Here is a 17446-nt window from a genome sequence, read left to right as displayed (position 1 = left end):
AGGGTACGACCTTCTCGAATCTAAACACAAGATTTTGCTTATTCAAAAATCGTAATTTATGCCTTGAAATAAATTAATCTAACACGAAATAGTAGAAATGAAACACAGTGTCAATATTTGTAACAAAATAAAAATGAATACGATGGTGTACACATAAATAATATGAGCAACAACAACAACTAAAATAAATAAATAAATAAAAGGACAAATCAATTATACAAAATAACAAGTATATGAGCAAATAAAATTAAATAAAATTAAAACATTCTTTTTTAAATAATAATGAAAATGTAAATAAATAAATAAATAAAGGAAATGAACAAAACTATAAAAATATATGGATATATATATGTAGAAATATATATGTATATATATAAATTGTAAAATATACGAAAAATAAGTACGTATATATGAATTGTAAAATATAAAAAATGTGTAAAAAGGGTATATTTTAAAATATAAAGAATATATATAAATATATATATTTATGAAAGTGACATGCATGTAGATATATATAGATATGTATATAAGTTACAAGATATATATATATATATATATATATATATATATATATATATATATATAAGCATGCATATATATATATAGGTTACAAAATATGTACGTGTATATGCATATATATATATATATATATATATATATTATAAAATGTATGTATGTATAAATAAATTATAAAGTACGTAAAATATATATAAGTAAATATGTATATAAATCAAAGATATATATGTATATATGTGATTAAATCTAAAATTAAATGGTATAAATAAGTAAATAATAATAATAATAATAATAATAATAATACAAGATTAAAAGATATTTAAACTTAGATAAATGAATAAAATAACAATAATAACAATATTAATACAAAAATAATAGCACAATATAATAACGTAATAGTGAGGAATAAACAAATAAAATATAACCGAATTAATTAATAAAATAAAAAATAACAAAAAAAAGACTAATTTTGAAACTAAGACAAAGATTGGGGGCAAAATCCAAAAAAAAGAAAAGAAAGAGAAGGACCAATTTGAACACGCGCGTAGCTTGGAGGGACTAAAAGGATAATTTTTCCTTTCCCCCAAAAGGACGTCGTTCAGATAAGGGCCAAATTGAAAGCGCAACAAATTGTGGGGTACAATTGAAAACAACCAAAACATTTAATTGAAAAATCACTAAAAGGCGGAAGGACTAAAAGGGTAAATAACCCTAATCTCAAAAACAAGCGGATCCTTCCCCTGGGTCGGGTCACCGCACAGGTCGAATGGGGCAAAACGGCGTCGTTTTAGGCATCTGGGGGCAACATCAAAACGGTACCGTTTTGGTACCCTATAAAAGCCCCAAAATTTCAAAAAAATTCATTTTTAACCCTTCACAAAAAAAAAAAGAAAAGAAAAGAAGAAAGACTCAAAAAAATTCTCTCCCCTAGCCCCTCAATCTGGCCTTGGTCCGGCTACAGCTCCGATCATCGGCCACCGCATTGGCCTCCGGCCGTCGACGACGGCGCCGCAGCATGCGGTGGCCTAAAAAAGGCTAAAATTTCCGGTCTGAGTCCTTTAAAGCCCTTAAACCCAAATCTACCCCAAAAAATCTCTAAAATATTAACAAAAAGGCCCCAAATCTCAAGAAACCTTTCGGTTTCCGGCCACCTATCATCGGAGGTGGCTCCCTCGGTCGTCCTCGGCTGTGAAAACCCGAATCTAGGTCAGTTTTTTTTTCTTTTTACTTTCGTATGTGTAAATATGATAAAAATAAAATGGCAGTAGACCAAAAATGAAACAAAAATTTAAAGAAATAGTAGTAGATGTAAACCTTTCGAAATTTTTCTATTGATTTTGAGTTCTCTCTGAGTATTCGATTCTGTGTGTCCCCATTACAAAACTGATTGTTGTGGCTTTATAGCCACTGTTTTACATTTTTTACTACTGTTTATTTCTCTGTTACTTGCGTTGCTGTTCCTGTGTTTGTTTTCCCTGTTTGCAGGTCTGTGGCAAGGTTAACTTGCCGTTTTGGTGCAAATTTTGGTGGAGGCATCGTCATCAGGCGTGGTGCGTGCCAAGGGCGCACATGGGGCAGCTGTGGCGCGAGAGAGGGAGGAAACCCTAGGGTTCCATGATGCTGTTTAATTTTTGGGCCCTATTGGGCCGTTTAGGGTTTTAGATTTGGGCCGTTTAGGCCTGTTGTACATGGACTTTATTTTTATTTGTTTTGGGTCTTTAGACCCAGGTCAAAATTGACCTGTTACATAGATAACTTAGGCTAGTTCAGAAGCAAGGTTCAGAAGCAAGCCTAAGGTGATTTTTAATCACATGCATATAATGTAAAAACTTCATTATAATAGAAAATTAATCAGTAATTTGCACTATTCCTCTGTGCGTACATCAGTCAATCTTTTATGAAAGTGGGCAACAAACCAAGTTAAACTAACTAAACACATATATAGGATCTTGAACAGTAATAATAGATAGCCAGTATTATTCTACAAATAATTTTTTATTTAGTTTTCAGCACTTAGCAGACACTGCACATGAAGTTTATCAGATAACCCCCCACACACAAGTTTATAAACAGCGAAAGGTATCTCTGCACACAATTTGTTCCAAAGAAAACTCGCCTGAGGAAAATTTTGCATCGATCACTCGGACATCTGCACGTGAAAAATAAAAATGATTTTAACCACTAGGACCATTAGCAATGTTCATTGGTAGTGAACTAAACCTAACCAAACCAACCCATCAGATCATTTCCAGTTATCAGAGGGCTAAGACAATTGGCTATAAACTTGCCTGGTTTAGAGGATTGTCTGGAGATTTCTTCCATAGTTTCCATATCAAATCCTTGTATTGGGTGTGAGTAAGACCCGGCTTCTCTTCCTTAAGCCTAGGAAGTTCAACTTCTTCAAATGCCTACATTCACTCATCAATGAATTTATTGCTATGCAGTCAGATTAAGACACCAAAACATAGTATCCTATAAACAATAATCTAATTGGGAGAGTAGTTGAAAATCCAGAAAAGCAACAGTGCGGCGTGTACTGAACCTTAAAGGAAGCCTTAAGCCGCCTCTCAGGATGGCGATCGGCGGGGAGGTTATCGGCCACTGCCATCTGCGCAATCGCCTCCTCCACACTCCTTGCTTCAATCAGCGAATCATCCCTATTCGTATTCGTCACTAATACCATCCTCTCATACTCTTCTTCCGCCGCCGTCCGACTCTGCTTCTTCTTGGCCTCCTCCGCTTTCTTCGCCATCTCCGCTTGCTCCTCCTCCTCCCTTTTCTGCAGTTGCGCTTCCGTCACCTTAGGGACGGGAATTGCCACACGGTTCGCCTTCTTATCTGGTTTCTTCATCGCTTTATCTATCTCTTTCTCCTCCATCTCCGCTTGACGACGCGCCTCCGCACGGCGAGCAGCGGCTTCAGCTCGTTTCTCTGCGTCTTCCTCGCGTTTCTTGGCCGCCTTGGATTTGGGACCCTCGGCTTCGCGCCAGTAATTCTCTTCTTTCTCCCGGGATTCACGCTCTTTCCGATCGGATTCGGTGGCGCTCTTGCGCGCACGCGCCGCCTCGGCTTTGCTGTTTACACCCATCTTCTTCGGCATCTTGTAGTAAATTTCGGCGTCACTTAGGTTTTCAGTTTCTTTTTGAGAAATTAATTGCAAAAAAAAAAAAAAAAGTGAAAATATTGGAGAGGATTGCTGATCACCGCGGTTTGATTTTGGGTCTTAAATATAAGAACCTCTATGTAATTCGAGCGTTCAATTAAGTCCTCCAGACTTTATTTATTTACGAATTTACCCTGGATCTTTACTGGTGATCCAATTTAGTCCATTTTCATATTTTCTTTAAAAATCAATATTTTTTATAATGCAATTGTATTCTTTTAATTTTTATTTTATAATTCTCATATGCAATTATTATTATTATTTTTATATGTATATTTAAGCATGTATTTATGTTTTTATACTAAAATTTTAGCATACTTATATTTTATATACACATGTTTAATTTATTTAATTAATTTTAATATTATATTAATTGTTTAAACTTATGTATTTTTTATGTGTACAGGTATATTTTTTATTTGCTTATTAATTTATGTTTGCATATTTTTATTATTATCTTGCCTATTTATTTGATATTTTGCACGTCATTATTTTGTTTATTTATTTGTTTATTCATATTATTTCTATGAAATTGTTGTATTTATTATTGATATTTGTTTAAGGGCATTCATTCACATATTCAACATAACATTACCTATCTCTTATTTAATTTTAAAATAAAACGCTTCAAAATAGAGGTAATACTCGTATTTAGGATTTCTCAAGGAAATTGAGCCCTAACGTATTGGGTTCGATTTTTTGAAAATCTAACAATCGAGATTTCTCTTTAATAAAAAAATAAGAACTCATTATTGGGAATTCAACACGTTGTGTCCTAACGTATTGGATGTGACGCATTGATTTCTCGAAATGAATATTTTAAAAAAAATAATAAAGGAAATATTCCGAGTTTGGGATTTTAGAGGAATTGTGCCCTAACGTATTGGGCCACGATTTCTTAAATCTTGAATAAATGGATATTCTTTTACATTTTTTATTGCACTAGTATTTTGCCCTAATTCATTTTTGGGGAAAATTAGAATGTCGTGCCCTAACGTATTGGGTGTGGTATTTTATTTCTTTGAAATGATAAGGGTCTTAATACGTAACGTTTTAAGTTTTTGCTAAGGATTACGATTTTCAAATTTTTGACATTAAGACATTAATTAATTAACTAGGTACCAATTTTTGGGCGTAATGAGGGTGCTAATCCTTCCTCATACGTAATGCGACTCCGGACCGTTTTCTAAAATTTGTAGACCAAAGTCATTTTTAGGTGACCCAATCACACATTAATAAAAGATTGGTGGCGACTCCCAATTTTCATTTTTTAAAGTCGACAACCTAAAATTTTTGTTTTTTTTCAAAAAAATGGTTTCGACAGAGTGGATATCCAAATATTAATATACGCATATGTTACCTTAAAATATTAAAATATAAATATTTTTTTGAATCTTTATGATCACAATTTCAAATCAAATGCCACAAGTGTCCATATATGTCATCGTTCTTCTAAAGTCCATCACAATTGTCGAGTGGTTGATTATTCTAAAGAATTCTAGCATAGAACAAAAGAGCATCTACATTTTAATAGATGAAGAAAGCTTACTATAGATATTAAATAGGGGTCCAAGTCCCATAAACATGTTGTTAGTAACACTAAAAAAGAACTAAAAATTCATGTATTCTAAAATATTAAAAATTTGATATATTCAATATTTCTAAAATATAGTTTTATAAAAATTGATTGTATTTTAATTAAATAAAAATTGTATCAAATTTTTAATATTTTAAAATACATAAATTTTATAAAATGTAGTTTTTAAAAATTTTATATTAAATTTTAATATTTTAAATGTGATTAGCAAAATTATACTTTATTTCAAGATACATTTTACTATTTTAAAACTTTTTTGTAATTATCCGATTTTCATCAATGTCGGAAAAGTCAATGTCAATATCAAATTGGTTAAGTCGAGCCATCTAGAATGTCAAAATGAGAAAGATACAAGTTGAATATTGGATTAATAAATGAAATTAGCTAGTAATAAATTTTATTAAGTTAGGATATAAATAGTACAAGGACTAAATTGAAAAGTGAATTAATTAGCTAATTTTTTAATACCTTAGGAGTCTAGAACATATCAGAAGCTCAAATACCTTGAAAGTACCACTACATCAAAACAGGCTTTTAGCGGCGCTTTTTTAGGCCTTTAGCGGCGCTTTTTAGCGCCGCAGATACTTTTAGCGGCGCTTTGAAAAGCGCCGCAACCAACGCCGCTAATGAATGCGCCGCTAACTTTAGCGGCGTTTTTAGAAATAAACGCCGCTAAAGGTGTTGTTCTATAGCGGCGCTTCTAGCACAAACGCCGCTGAAGACTAAGACCTTTAACGGCGTTTTTTTCTCAAACGCCGCAATAGACCCTGATCTATAGCGGCGCTTTGACCACAAACGCCACGAAAGAACCTAATCTTTAGCGGCACTTTCCCCTCAAACGCCGTAATAGACCACGATCTATAGCGGTAACCCCACCTAACGCCACTAAAGAACTTAATCTTTAGCGCGCTTTCCCCAAACGCCGCTAAAGACCATGATCTTTAGTGGCGCTTTTTCCACAAACGCCGCTAAAGACCCTTATCTTTAGCGGTGCTTTGACCAAAAACGCCACTAAAGGCCAACACATTTAGTGGCATTTTTTTAAAAAAACGCCACTAAATTTGGCAGATTTGTAAAATAAAATTTTTTATATTTTCAGCCCTCCTGTAAAAACAAATCAAAAGAAATCATATCTAAACCAGCCAAAAGTAATAAATCTATATATTAAACAAATAAAATAATAAATATCAATAAATAAAATAAAATTCGTATTATTCTTACAAAAATGTTAAAAGTTAAAATGATAATTAAAAGTCAAAATCGAAGTATATTTATACGATAGTCTAAGGCAATGCGGTATTACATTCTTTGAAACATCTTCATCATACTCTGAAGCTGCTGCTGGAGTTCATCGAACTTTTGACGCTGCTCTGCTTCCCTCGCTGCAGCCTCTGCTTCCCTCACTTTAGTCTCTGCTTCCCTCGCTGCAGCCTAAACTTCTCTCGTCGCCGCCTCTGCTTCTCTTGCTGCCGCATCTGCTTTAAGCTGCTGCTGGAGTTCTTCATACTTTCGTTGAACCTCGACTTCTCTCATTCTTTGCATCTGCTTTCAGTTGTAGCTGGAGTTCTTCATATCTTTTTTGAACCTCAGCTTCTCTCGATGTTGCCTCCGCTTTAAGTTGTGTAATTTGCTCAATTGTTGTCGCTTGCATCTGAGCCATCTGGTCTCTTAACCTCTGAACTTCAGCTTCAGCTCGACTCCCCGAAGGCATATATTGTTGCGAGCTAGATCCAAAATATTGGGATGGGTTAACAAAAGATCCTTGAAATCAAACCCGACCATACCTTTCAGGACCCAAAACTTGATGATAATCCGGTTATCAATGTCGTCAATATGAACAGAACTATCACTTTGGAAGCAATCGCCGTACTCCACCTTTTATCCTTTAATTTTTCCTAAAAATAAATCAAATAGTTAGGAGCATAATATATATTAAAAACCCAATGCAACATAACTTAACAATATTTGCATTACAATAAATGAAATAAATCATTAGAAAATAAACACTATAAATTATTAAAACAAGTGAAATTGTATTAATTAAGCAAGCGTACCATAATTTACTGCACTTGAGTCATAGGGTTTCCATCTTTCTTCCTATGTGTAATGTCAAAAAGTTGAAGGCGTCCAACTTTTGATCGGACGACGATTCCTACAATACAATAGTAAAAATATTAATGTAAGTAAGTAATAAATATCGCCAATATTAAAAATTGAAAATACCTCTGCATGAGCTACACACATAAAACTTTTCGACCCAAATTGCGCGAGTGAATTTTATTCTTGCCTACTTTTTTTCCAACTTCTTCACAATCCTACATTATGAAATTATTAGTACGTTAATTAGGAAATACTAAACACCAAAATAATTACAAAATTTTATAAGTTACACATACCTCTCCTTTCTTGAAGTCCAAAATCTAACGACCTCTTCCCATTGGTACCTCGGCATTCCGTGAGGACATTTTGTAATCTCTTGTCGAGTGTTGTTTTTTCTTAAAATAGTCTTTCTTTAAAGTGCTCTTATGGTCTCTCCATCTTTTCCCAATGCCTTCTTTACATAAGCATCGGAGACCTCTAGAGCAAATCTAGCCTACAAAAACACAACTTAAGAAAGTAAATGTAAACGAAACTTAAACCCAAGTATTATAAATGACATACACATTTTGTTACCTTAATGTTATCGAGAGCTTGGTTCTTGTTACTCTCGGCACTTTATGCCATGACTTCAATTTAATTGGCAACATATTTGCATTCGATGCTAGAATGCCCATGTATCCTGCTAAAAAGCGAGCTTCGATCCAACAAGTGACCAAAGCTATTCTTGGATACTTGGACACGCTCATTGGATCTAGGTCGTATAAATCGCTCGATCAGTATGTCGCGACCTCTCGCGTCCCACCAGTTTCATCTGAAAAATAAAAGTATTGTAATATCGAAATTTAAAAAAACAAACAAGAAGTCAACATACATGTAAATTAAATGTTAAATTACTTTGAACTTCTATAGGTTCCTCGTGTGTATGTAGGAACATTCGAAGATCCAATAGCGATCTGTTGTTCAAGGTCTTTGTTTGTTTCACCGAGTTTGGAGTACCTTGAACAATACGGTGCGATCGCACTTTTCTTCTAGGCATTTTATCGCAATACAAATAAATTAGTTGAAAACTTAGTATACAATTACAACAATAATATCACATATAAAATAGTTGAAATATCATCATTCGTAGATGTAATTAGATAATCGTAAAAGCTTACTACATTATAATTAGTAAATCTCTTCATCTCGTATCTGGCGGACCCATTGAAATTGTGTACTAGTACTAGGGATGTTTTCATTTAAGTTACATTCGGAAATGGAAAAGTTTGTGTTACGTCGTCAATGTCATCTCTACTTCCCTTGCCCATGTCAAACAAGTCTCTAGGGATGTTACGAGTACAACGTACCAACCCTCATCAGTTGGGTCTTTTGAGTAAAAAACTTGTTTGACTTGAGAAGAAAATATATACGGCTCATCAATCAATTGTTGTCCTGTGTGAATCAATCGAGCGAAGTTTACAATTGTGAAACCAAATTGATCTTGCTTGATTCCACGTGCAGTATTAACATCGACCCAATCACCTCGAAATAAGACAACTTTCCATTTGCCGTAGTAATCCAACTCAATTATGTCAGTAAGAAGTCCAAAATATTCCACATGTCCCTCCACAGGATTATTGTCCCTAGCATAACTTGTAATTGAGGAATTAACCACTATTCCACAATTTTGCGTTCTCCTCAATCTCTCGCGATATTTTGTATGAAATCTGAATCTGTTTATGAGGAACGCACTATATCTTTTAACCACCCGATTTGGACCTTGGGAAAGCCATTTAACTTCGTCGGTAACGTTCTTCCCACTCCAAACCTATTGAATGGAAAGTAAACTGAGTAATTAAAAATGTTTTGAGTAAATATTATTATTTATCGGTGAAAGCTCCAATTACATACCGTTTGGCTTAACCATTCATGAAAAGATTCTGTAAACAACTTATTGATATCTCGATGTTGTGTTCTTCGGGAGCTCGAACGAGATCTCAATATTTGTTTGTACTCACTATGTTAAAAATAAATTCAGTTTGTTAGACTATAAACAATTTTTAAATGATGAATATTTATCAAATTTCTAGAACTTACTTGAGTAAAGGTTCCATTGATTCGTGGTGAAACAAAACATATCGATGTGCTTGAACCCACGACGATGCCCCATGTAAGAGAACTTCTTCCCATTGTATAACCATTGCGAACATGTTTGTGCAGCACAACAAGGGCACACATAATGACCCTTGGTACTCCAACCGGATAAATTGGCATAAGCGGGGAAGTCATTAATGGTCCACATCAAAGCTGCACGTAAATTAAAGTTCTCCTTTCTCAGACATCGTATGTCTCGACACCACCCATAATTGTTTTAACTCTTCAATAAGTGGCGTAAATAAGCGTCGATATCATTCCGGACCCTTTCTCCGGGGATAATCATAGATAAGATAAGGAAGATTGCTTTATGCAAATCCACGGAGGCGATTGTAAGGAACAAGCACTCTCGGCCAAATCTCGTATGCGATACTCATGATCTTGTAAGGATTAAATCCATCAGATGCTAGGCCAAGCCTCACACTCCTTGGATCGCTTGCAAAGCTTGGAAATTTATTGTCAAATGATTTCCAAGCCAAAGAATCTTCCGGATGCCTTAATAATCCATCATCGGTTCGTCCTTCATGGTGCCACATCATTGACTTCGCTGTCTTCGACGACATGAAAAGCCTTTGAAGCCTTGGTATTAGCAGAAAATACCGTAAAATCTTGACCGGCTTCTTTCTTGGCTGTGCATCATTTTCATCGTCGTTCCCATCTTCTGTGTTTCTATGTATCCAACGGGATTCGTCGCATACATGACAGCACTGTTGGTTTCTCCGATCGCCCCAATACAACATGCAATCATTCGGGCAACTATGGATTTTGTTGTACCCAAGACCTAAGTCTTTTATCATTTTCTTCATATCTTTGCATGACTGAGGGATTTTTGCAAACAGAAACATTTCTCTCAAAACCTCTAACAGCATTGTCAATGAGTTCCCGGTCCACCCTCCCAAACATTTTAACTGGAAAAGACAAATGCAGAAAGACATTTTCGAAAATTTCGATCCCTCATATAGTTCTTCGTTCATCTCATTAAGTAGCGCGTAGAACTTTGCCGCTTCTCCATTCGGCTCTTCATGATGTTGGTTTCTTCCGGGTTCGGTAAAAGTATTTCCACCGAGATTACAATCATCAAATGGCACAAAGTCGGGTGGGAACGACTGTAAACCATGACTGTGAATATTAAATGCTTCCCGCAACATCCCTTTCATGTCATCCCCTCTAACAGACTGATGGTAAGTAGTACTATCATAAGATACATCCATCCTTGAAGAGGAAGTACTAGGTGGGCATTCTCCATGAAAAAACCATTGTTTATAACCACGAACAAACCCATCAACAATTAGATGCTCGTATACAACTTCACGATAATGCCAATTTATGTTGACACACTTCTTACACGGGCAAAGAATCATGTTCTCTTGGCTTGCATATTGAAATGCAAAATCTAGAAAAGTTTGTACTCCATTTCGATAACCGTCGCTTACCCTTGACAAATTCATCCAAGACCGGTTCATTTCTTATTTCTTGAAGCCTAATCTTGACAATAAATTACACGGGTTTAGGATTTAGGAATAAGTATAGTTAAGCTACGTAAGTATTTCCTAATTATGTAAGTTATTTATTACCCAAATTATGTAAGTTGTGTATTATGAAAATTATGCTATGTAAGTTATGTAAGTCACATAAGTTATGTAAGAAGTTATTTATGTAAGTTATTTATTATGAAAATTAAGTAAGTTATGTAATTTACGAATAATTAAAAAATGTAAGTTATGTAAGTTGTAAGTTATTGAAGTTATGTATAATATTAATTAACTAACTTATGTAATTTAAGTATAATATTAATGTAAGTTATGTAAGTTGTAAGTTATGTAAGTTATGTATAATATTAATTAACTAACTTATGTAATTTAAGTATAATATTAATGTAAGTTATGTAAGTTGTAAGTTATGTAAGTTATGTATAATATTAATTAACTAACTTATGTAATTTAAGTATAATATTAATGTAAGTTATGTATAATATAAGTGTAATTAGTTATGTAATTTATGTATTTTAATTAACTAACTTATGTAATTTAAGTATTATTTTAAGCAATTTAATAATTAATAGCATGTGTAAGCTTACACGTTCCGTCAATGATCTAATGTAAAGTCTAATACAAAAAATTGCTTGCCAAGGCTTACTGATTTGAAACTGTTCATCATTGCGGAATTTGGTACTTCGGATTAGAGTCAAATTTATACTTTCACTATATTTAAATATGGAATTTTGCTACTGCACATTCCATTTCATTGATTTATAAATAAAAAAATTAAGAGGATTAGGATATTTCATGGAACAATTTGTTAACGTAATTGACCAATTTAGTTATTTTCATTAGTTTTAGTCCAAAATCAACAAAATGAAAGTATAACAAAAAGCGAGCGGATTTGAAATCCAACCACAAACTTGAACAATTTCACATGAACGAATTAAAAGGAAATTGCAAACGTAAAATCAAATTACAAAAAGTAAAAGAAGTTTCTAATTAAATGATAAAATCAAATCACAACAACGAAAAAGGAATATACCCTTGGCTCGATTCGATGTCGAGAAGAAAGCGGAAAGCTTACCGTAGTTTACGTTACGGCTTTTAACGATTGGGCTTTCTCGGTTAGAAGAAAAGGGAAGTTCGAAAAGTGAAATCTCGTAAAATCAAAAATAATTAGAATGAAAAAACGTGGTGACTTTTATGACGAAATAATCGAAATCTATAAAAATTGCCCATTCCCAATCGATTCATCGAATAAACAAATTTTTATGACAGAATCAGTTTATTCGAAACCCTAGATCCCAAAAAAACAAAACCCTAAAATTTTAATCTTAATCGGTCATCGACAGAAATGGCTTACCTGGGATACAAATCTCGCAGCTTTGCCCAACAATGGTGTAAAGATCGATTCCAAACGAAGTTGATTCCTGAGATGTCGGCTCCTAGAACTTAGTTGCTAATTTTTTTTTCTTCCCTCTCGAATCGCTACTGTTACTCTGCTTAAGTTCTGAAAATTTTGGTAAAGGAGACGGAGGGGAGGGATGAAGTAAAAATGTCCTCTTAGGAAACGACACCGTTTAAGGTAATTTTAAGTCTCGTTTGCGGCGTTTTTAAAACAAACGCCTCTATTGTATTCACATTTTCGGCGTTTTAGACAGAAACGCCACTAATATTTTAAAGCACGTAAAGAAACGGCGCCATTTTAATAAATTATAGTGCCTGTTGTGGCATTTTCTGAAAAAACGCCACAAAAATTAATTACCTGAATTGAACCGGCGCCGTTTTTACAAACACTTATAATATATCCTTGCGGCGTTTTCAATAAAACGCCAGTAATAGATTCTATTCTTCCACTGAAACGGCGCCGTTTTCCCAAATTTTAAATTTTATCCATAAACTAAAACGACGTCGTATCAAAACAGCTTGGAATTTTTTTGTGGCTTTTTTTATAAAAACGCCAGTAATGTCTACCTTTAGCGGCGTTTTTGGCAAAACCGCCACCAAGGAATTTAAATTCTTTTACCAAATCGGTGCCGTTTTGGAATTTAAATTCTATCCTAAATTTCACATTATTTATTTATTTTTTATTGTATTTTCATTAAAATTTTTAGTAAATAATTATTAAAGTTTAAAGTAATCTTTAAAAGTTTTGATAAAATTAACATTATTAGTTTTTTATTTCCTTTTATATTTTTTATTTTTCTTATATTTTGGTCCAAATTAAATAATTAATTACATATATATATATATATATTCATATAAAAATATCAAATTGTTAAGGTTAAATATTTTTCAGAAAATTTAGTATTAATTAATTGTATCATTTAACAAGTCTCAAATAAACCTTAACAAGTCTCAAATATAATTGTATCAATTAGTATGGTAGTGACGAAAAATTGGGAAACAAAACACATGTGGGGCGGTCAATATATAAATTAATATATTTTAGAAATATATACTCATAATTTAAATATATTTATTTTATTATTAAGAACATATTTAATATATAAATTAATAAAACTAATTAATCTGAGCTTAAACCTTAATCTGATCTAAACTTTAAATCACTAACTCTTAACCCTAAACCCTAAATCCTAAACCCCCAAACCCTAAACATTATTTAATATATAAATTAAAAACACTAATTAATCTAAATCCTAAACCCTAACTCGACCCCAAATCACTAACCCCAAACCCGTAAACATTATTTAATATATATAAATTAAAAAACACTAATTAATCTAAATCCTAAACCCTAACTCGACCCCGAATCACTAACCCCTAACCCCTAAACATTATTTAATATATAAATTAAAAAACACTAATTAATCTAAATCCTAAACCCTAACCCTAAATCCCTAACCTCTAAACATTATTTAATATTATATAATTTAAAATATATATTACTTAGTCTAAACCCTAAACTCTAACCTAACACCGAATCCATAGACCCTAAACTTCTAACCTTTAAAGGTTAAATTTAACCTCTAACCCCTAACCAATAAACCCTAATTCCATAATCTATAAACCTTAAAATTGTACCTCTTAAACCGCCCTAAACCCTAAATTAACCATATATATATACCCTAAACTATAATGATAATTAAATTAAATATTTTAAAAATAATACTATCGTATCTTTTACAATTATATTTGAAATTATTTAATATATAATTTAAAAATCATTCAATTATGTACCCAAAAATTTTAAAATTATTTTAAATAATAGTATTGTAATTTCTCCATTTTAACAAATATTTTTCTATGTTTTTTTATTTCAAATTATTTCTACGTGTCATTATTTCAAATTTATTCATTTTAACAAATATTCAATTAAAAATAAATTGGATTTTAATTAATATAAATAAACAAATTACATAGCAAATAGATAGATAAAATGTTTTTATGGCTTTTTAAAAACGCCGCTAAAGACTGAGCATTAGCGGTAGCTTATTGAAACGCCGCTAAAGACCCCAAAACTCGAAAAGCGGTGCCGTCGGGCTTAGGCTTTTTTGGCGCTTTTAAAAACGCCGCTAAAGACTGAGCATTAGCGGCGCTTCTGTAAACGCCGCTAAAGACCTCAAAACTCGAAAAGCGGTGCGTTGGGCTTAAGCTTTTTGCGTAGCTTTTAAAAACGCTAAACACACGAGCATTAGCGGCGCTTTATAGAAACACCGCTAAAGACCCCAAAAACTCAGAAAACGGTGCCGTTGGGCTTAGGCTTTTTTGCGGCGCTTTTAAAAAAACGCCGCTAAAGACCTGAGAATTAGCGGCGCATTACAGAATCGCCGCTAAAGACCCAAAAAACTCAGAAAACTGTGCCGTTAGGTTTAGGCTTTTTGCGGCGCTTTTAAAAAAATGCCGCTAACCTGAGGATTAGCGACGCATTACAGAAACGCCGCTAAAGACCCCAAAAACTCAGAAAACGGTGCCGTTGGGTTTAGGCTTTTTGCGGCGCTTTTAAAAAAATGCCGCTAAAGACCTGAGAATTAGCGGCGCTGTATAGAAACGCCGCTAAAGACCCCCAAAAACTCAGAAACGGTGCCGTTTGGCTTAGGCTTTTTGCGGCGCTTTCAAATAAACACCGCTAATGCTTATTTTTAGCAGCGATTTTTAAAAAACGCCGCTAATAATCGACCTTTAGCGGCGTTTTCCTAAAAGTGCCGCTAATGCTTGTTTTTAGTGGTTTTTTTGTCTAAACGCCGCTAAAAGCGTCGCTAAAAGCCTGTTTTGGTGTAGTGTACGAACGTATTTTGCATATTCTGGTATGACCTGCATATGCATCCTCAAGTCCAAATCAATTAATAGGGGTTGAAATAATAAAAGGAACGTGAATTATAAATGATAGTTGACTATGTTTAAAGTAATGATTTGAGATCGATTTATGTTTTATGAAACGAGACAGTAAGTGAGAGGAACCAAATGGAAACTTATGCATATCCTTGTACATCATTGTTAATAAAATAATAAAATGATTATAATATATACTATTTTGATAATCGATAATGTAACACGAATAGTCCTTTTAAAACATCAACTCCAGCGTATGAGAAGAAACAGTGTTAAGGAGGAATCTGATTGGAAACTTGAAAAGCCATATGCAGCTGAATAGGAGAGAGAGCCTTAGTGAAAAACGAGTTCCTGAAACTGCGGCAGAGAGAGACAGGTTTAAGGGAAAGGATGACTAATCTTGTATATCATCATTAGCATTTGAAATATCAGTCTCAAAGTTTTGAAATTTTTTTCTCAACTTCAAATTATGATATTGAACATTTATAATGAAATACACCCATTCTAAATTCCGAGATACTCGAATGGCAAATTGAGCTCGAGAGCAGGAAAATACCACCCAACCATGAAGTAGAAGTAACAATATGTGCTAGGTGATGTTTATTTGTGCCTGCAGCAAGTGGTCAAGAATGAATTGGTAAATAACTAAAAACTATAAACTCACTGCAGGTAGTCAAGAAGAGGCAAATCTCTAATTTCCTCATTCACAATCAATGCAATAACATGAAAATTGTGCGTTTCTGAATGGATACTATAATAATCCAAGCCAGAATTTGAATCCAAATTCAAACGAAACAGTCTTAGGGTGAGTTTGGATGGCAGTGCGTTTACCTGCGGTTAGTGTAAAAACAGCGGTGGCAATGAGATTAGATACTGTAGCGATACTGTAGCGTGAGACAAAAAGTAAACTAAACGCACCGTACCGCACCCAATCGCCCATCCAAACCCACCCTTAACCTATCAGAATAGTCCTAGTGTTTACAACGTTTTGGGAGACTCATGAAAGAAATCCATATATATAAATGCTGTCAAGGGCGCCACACCTCCAGGCGCTAGGACCTATATATAGCCCGAGGCGTAAGGCGCAAAAAAGAAGAAGAAAAGAAAAACACTCGCCCGAGTAAACCGAGGTACATATAAATATAAATATATATATGTGTGTGTGTGTGTGTAAAATGTATATAAAAACATTTGTAACTAATACAATTTATAAATTCAAAACATTGATCAATAGTTTAAGTTTAATAATTTACTTAATGTATTGTAAAATAAAACACCATAAGAACAAAATTAAATATCATCCCGTCATAAACTAGTTCTTTATATTTTCTTTTAAAAGTCAAAATAAAAAAATAAACAAGAGAATGGGGCTCGTTAGTGAGGCGCACTATTTTTGCATCTGGCCTTGCAACAAGCCCCCACCCCCCCGAGAAAAGCGCACCAAGTGCTCGCTTGGTTGAAGTCGCCTCACCTTGAGGTGGCTGAGGCGGTAATGGCAATTTGCGTTGCCTTGACATCGCTGATAGTACTTGCAAGTCGACGATAGCACTTGGCACGTACTCTTATATTACGGTTAATCACCCTTAAAGTTAGTTGTATGACACATCTCGGTCTCCATACAACTGCTCCATGGTCATTTGTTTAGCCTACCATGCTTTTCTATACGACACCTTGTATTAGAATCAAACTTACATGTCGACAATTAGGATCAATACAGGAATAGTGGGCATGTCTTTCACCAGTGGCATAATATAGTTGCATATTGTTTTCACATCCAATTTGCGATGGTCTTGCATCATACGTGCAACCGTGCTTGTATGGGGCCCTTCAAATTTTTAAATCATCCACAATTAAGTCCCTTGCATAAATGCACTTGAACCTGTCAAATGCACCCTTCTTTAGACCTCTAACATTCCCCAACATATAATATCGATGTAAACTTTATGACTTTGTAGTCCACTGACACATTCATGCTATACCGCTTCATGACAAATATGCAGTCCTCCTTGTTCACTAATTATTGTCCTACGAACAACTCTTTCATTTCAGAATTTGCCTCCATTCAGTTAGAAATTATTATATCTAGGTACTTAGAAAACTCAAATGCATGTGTCGTATCAGGGTCTACGTTAAACATATGGTCCCCAAGGTCATTTTGTATAA

General features: G+C 33.9%; 1 protein-coding gene across 1 annotated transcript; it reads right to left on the bottom strand.

Moving 5' to 3' along the window:
• Positions 1 to 2334: 2334 nt before the first annotated feature.
• On the bottom strand, positions 2335 to 3719 carry LOC105762961 (uncharacterized). Its single transcript, XM_012580962.2, has 3 exons — positions 3059 to 3719; positions 2805 to 2924; positions 2335 to 2665 (listed from the first exon to the last, which is right to left on the bottom strand). The coding sequence occupies exons 1-3, from the start codon at positions 3614 to 3616 to the stop codon at positions 2654 to 2656; spliced, it is 690 nt and encodes a 229-aa protein (XP_012436416.1). The 5' UTR covers positions 3617 to 3719; the 3' UTR covers positions 2335 to 2653.
• Between the last annotated feature and the right edge of the window lie 13727 nt (positions 3720 to 17446).

Source organism: Gossypium raimondii, chromosome 12, assembly GCF_025698545.1.
Source record: "Gossypium raimondii isolate GPD5lz chromosome 12, ASM2569854v1, whole genome shotgun sequence".
Classification (NCBI taxonomy): domain Eukaryota; kingdom Viridiplantae; phylum Streptophyta; class Magnoliopsida; order Malvales; family Malvaceae; genus Gossypium; species Gossypium raimondii.
Note: the sequence above shows the minus strand (reverse complement) of the source record. Positions and strands in the feature narration are given on the sequence as shown.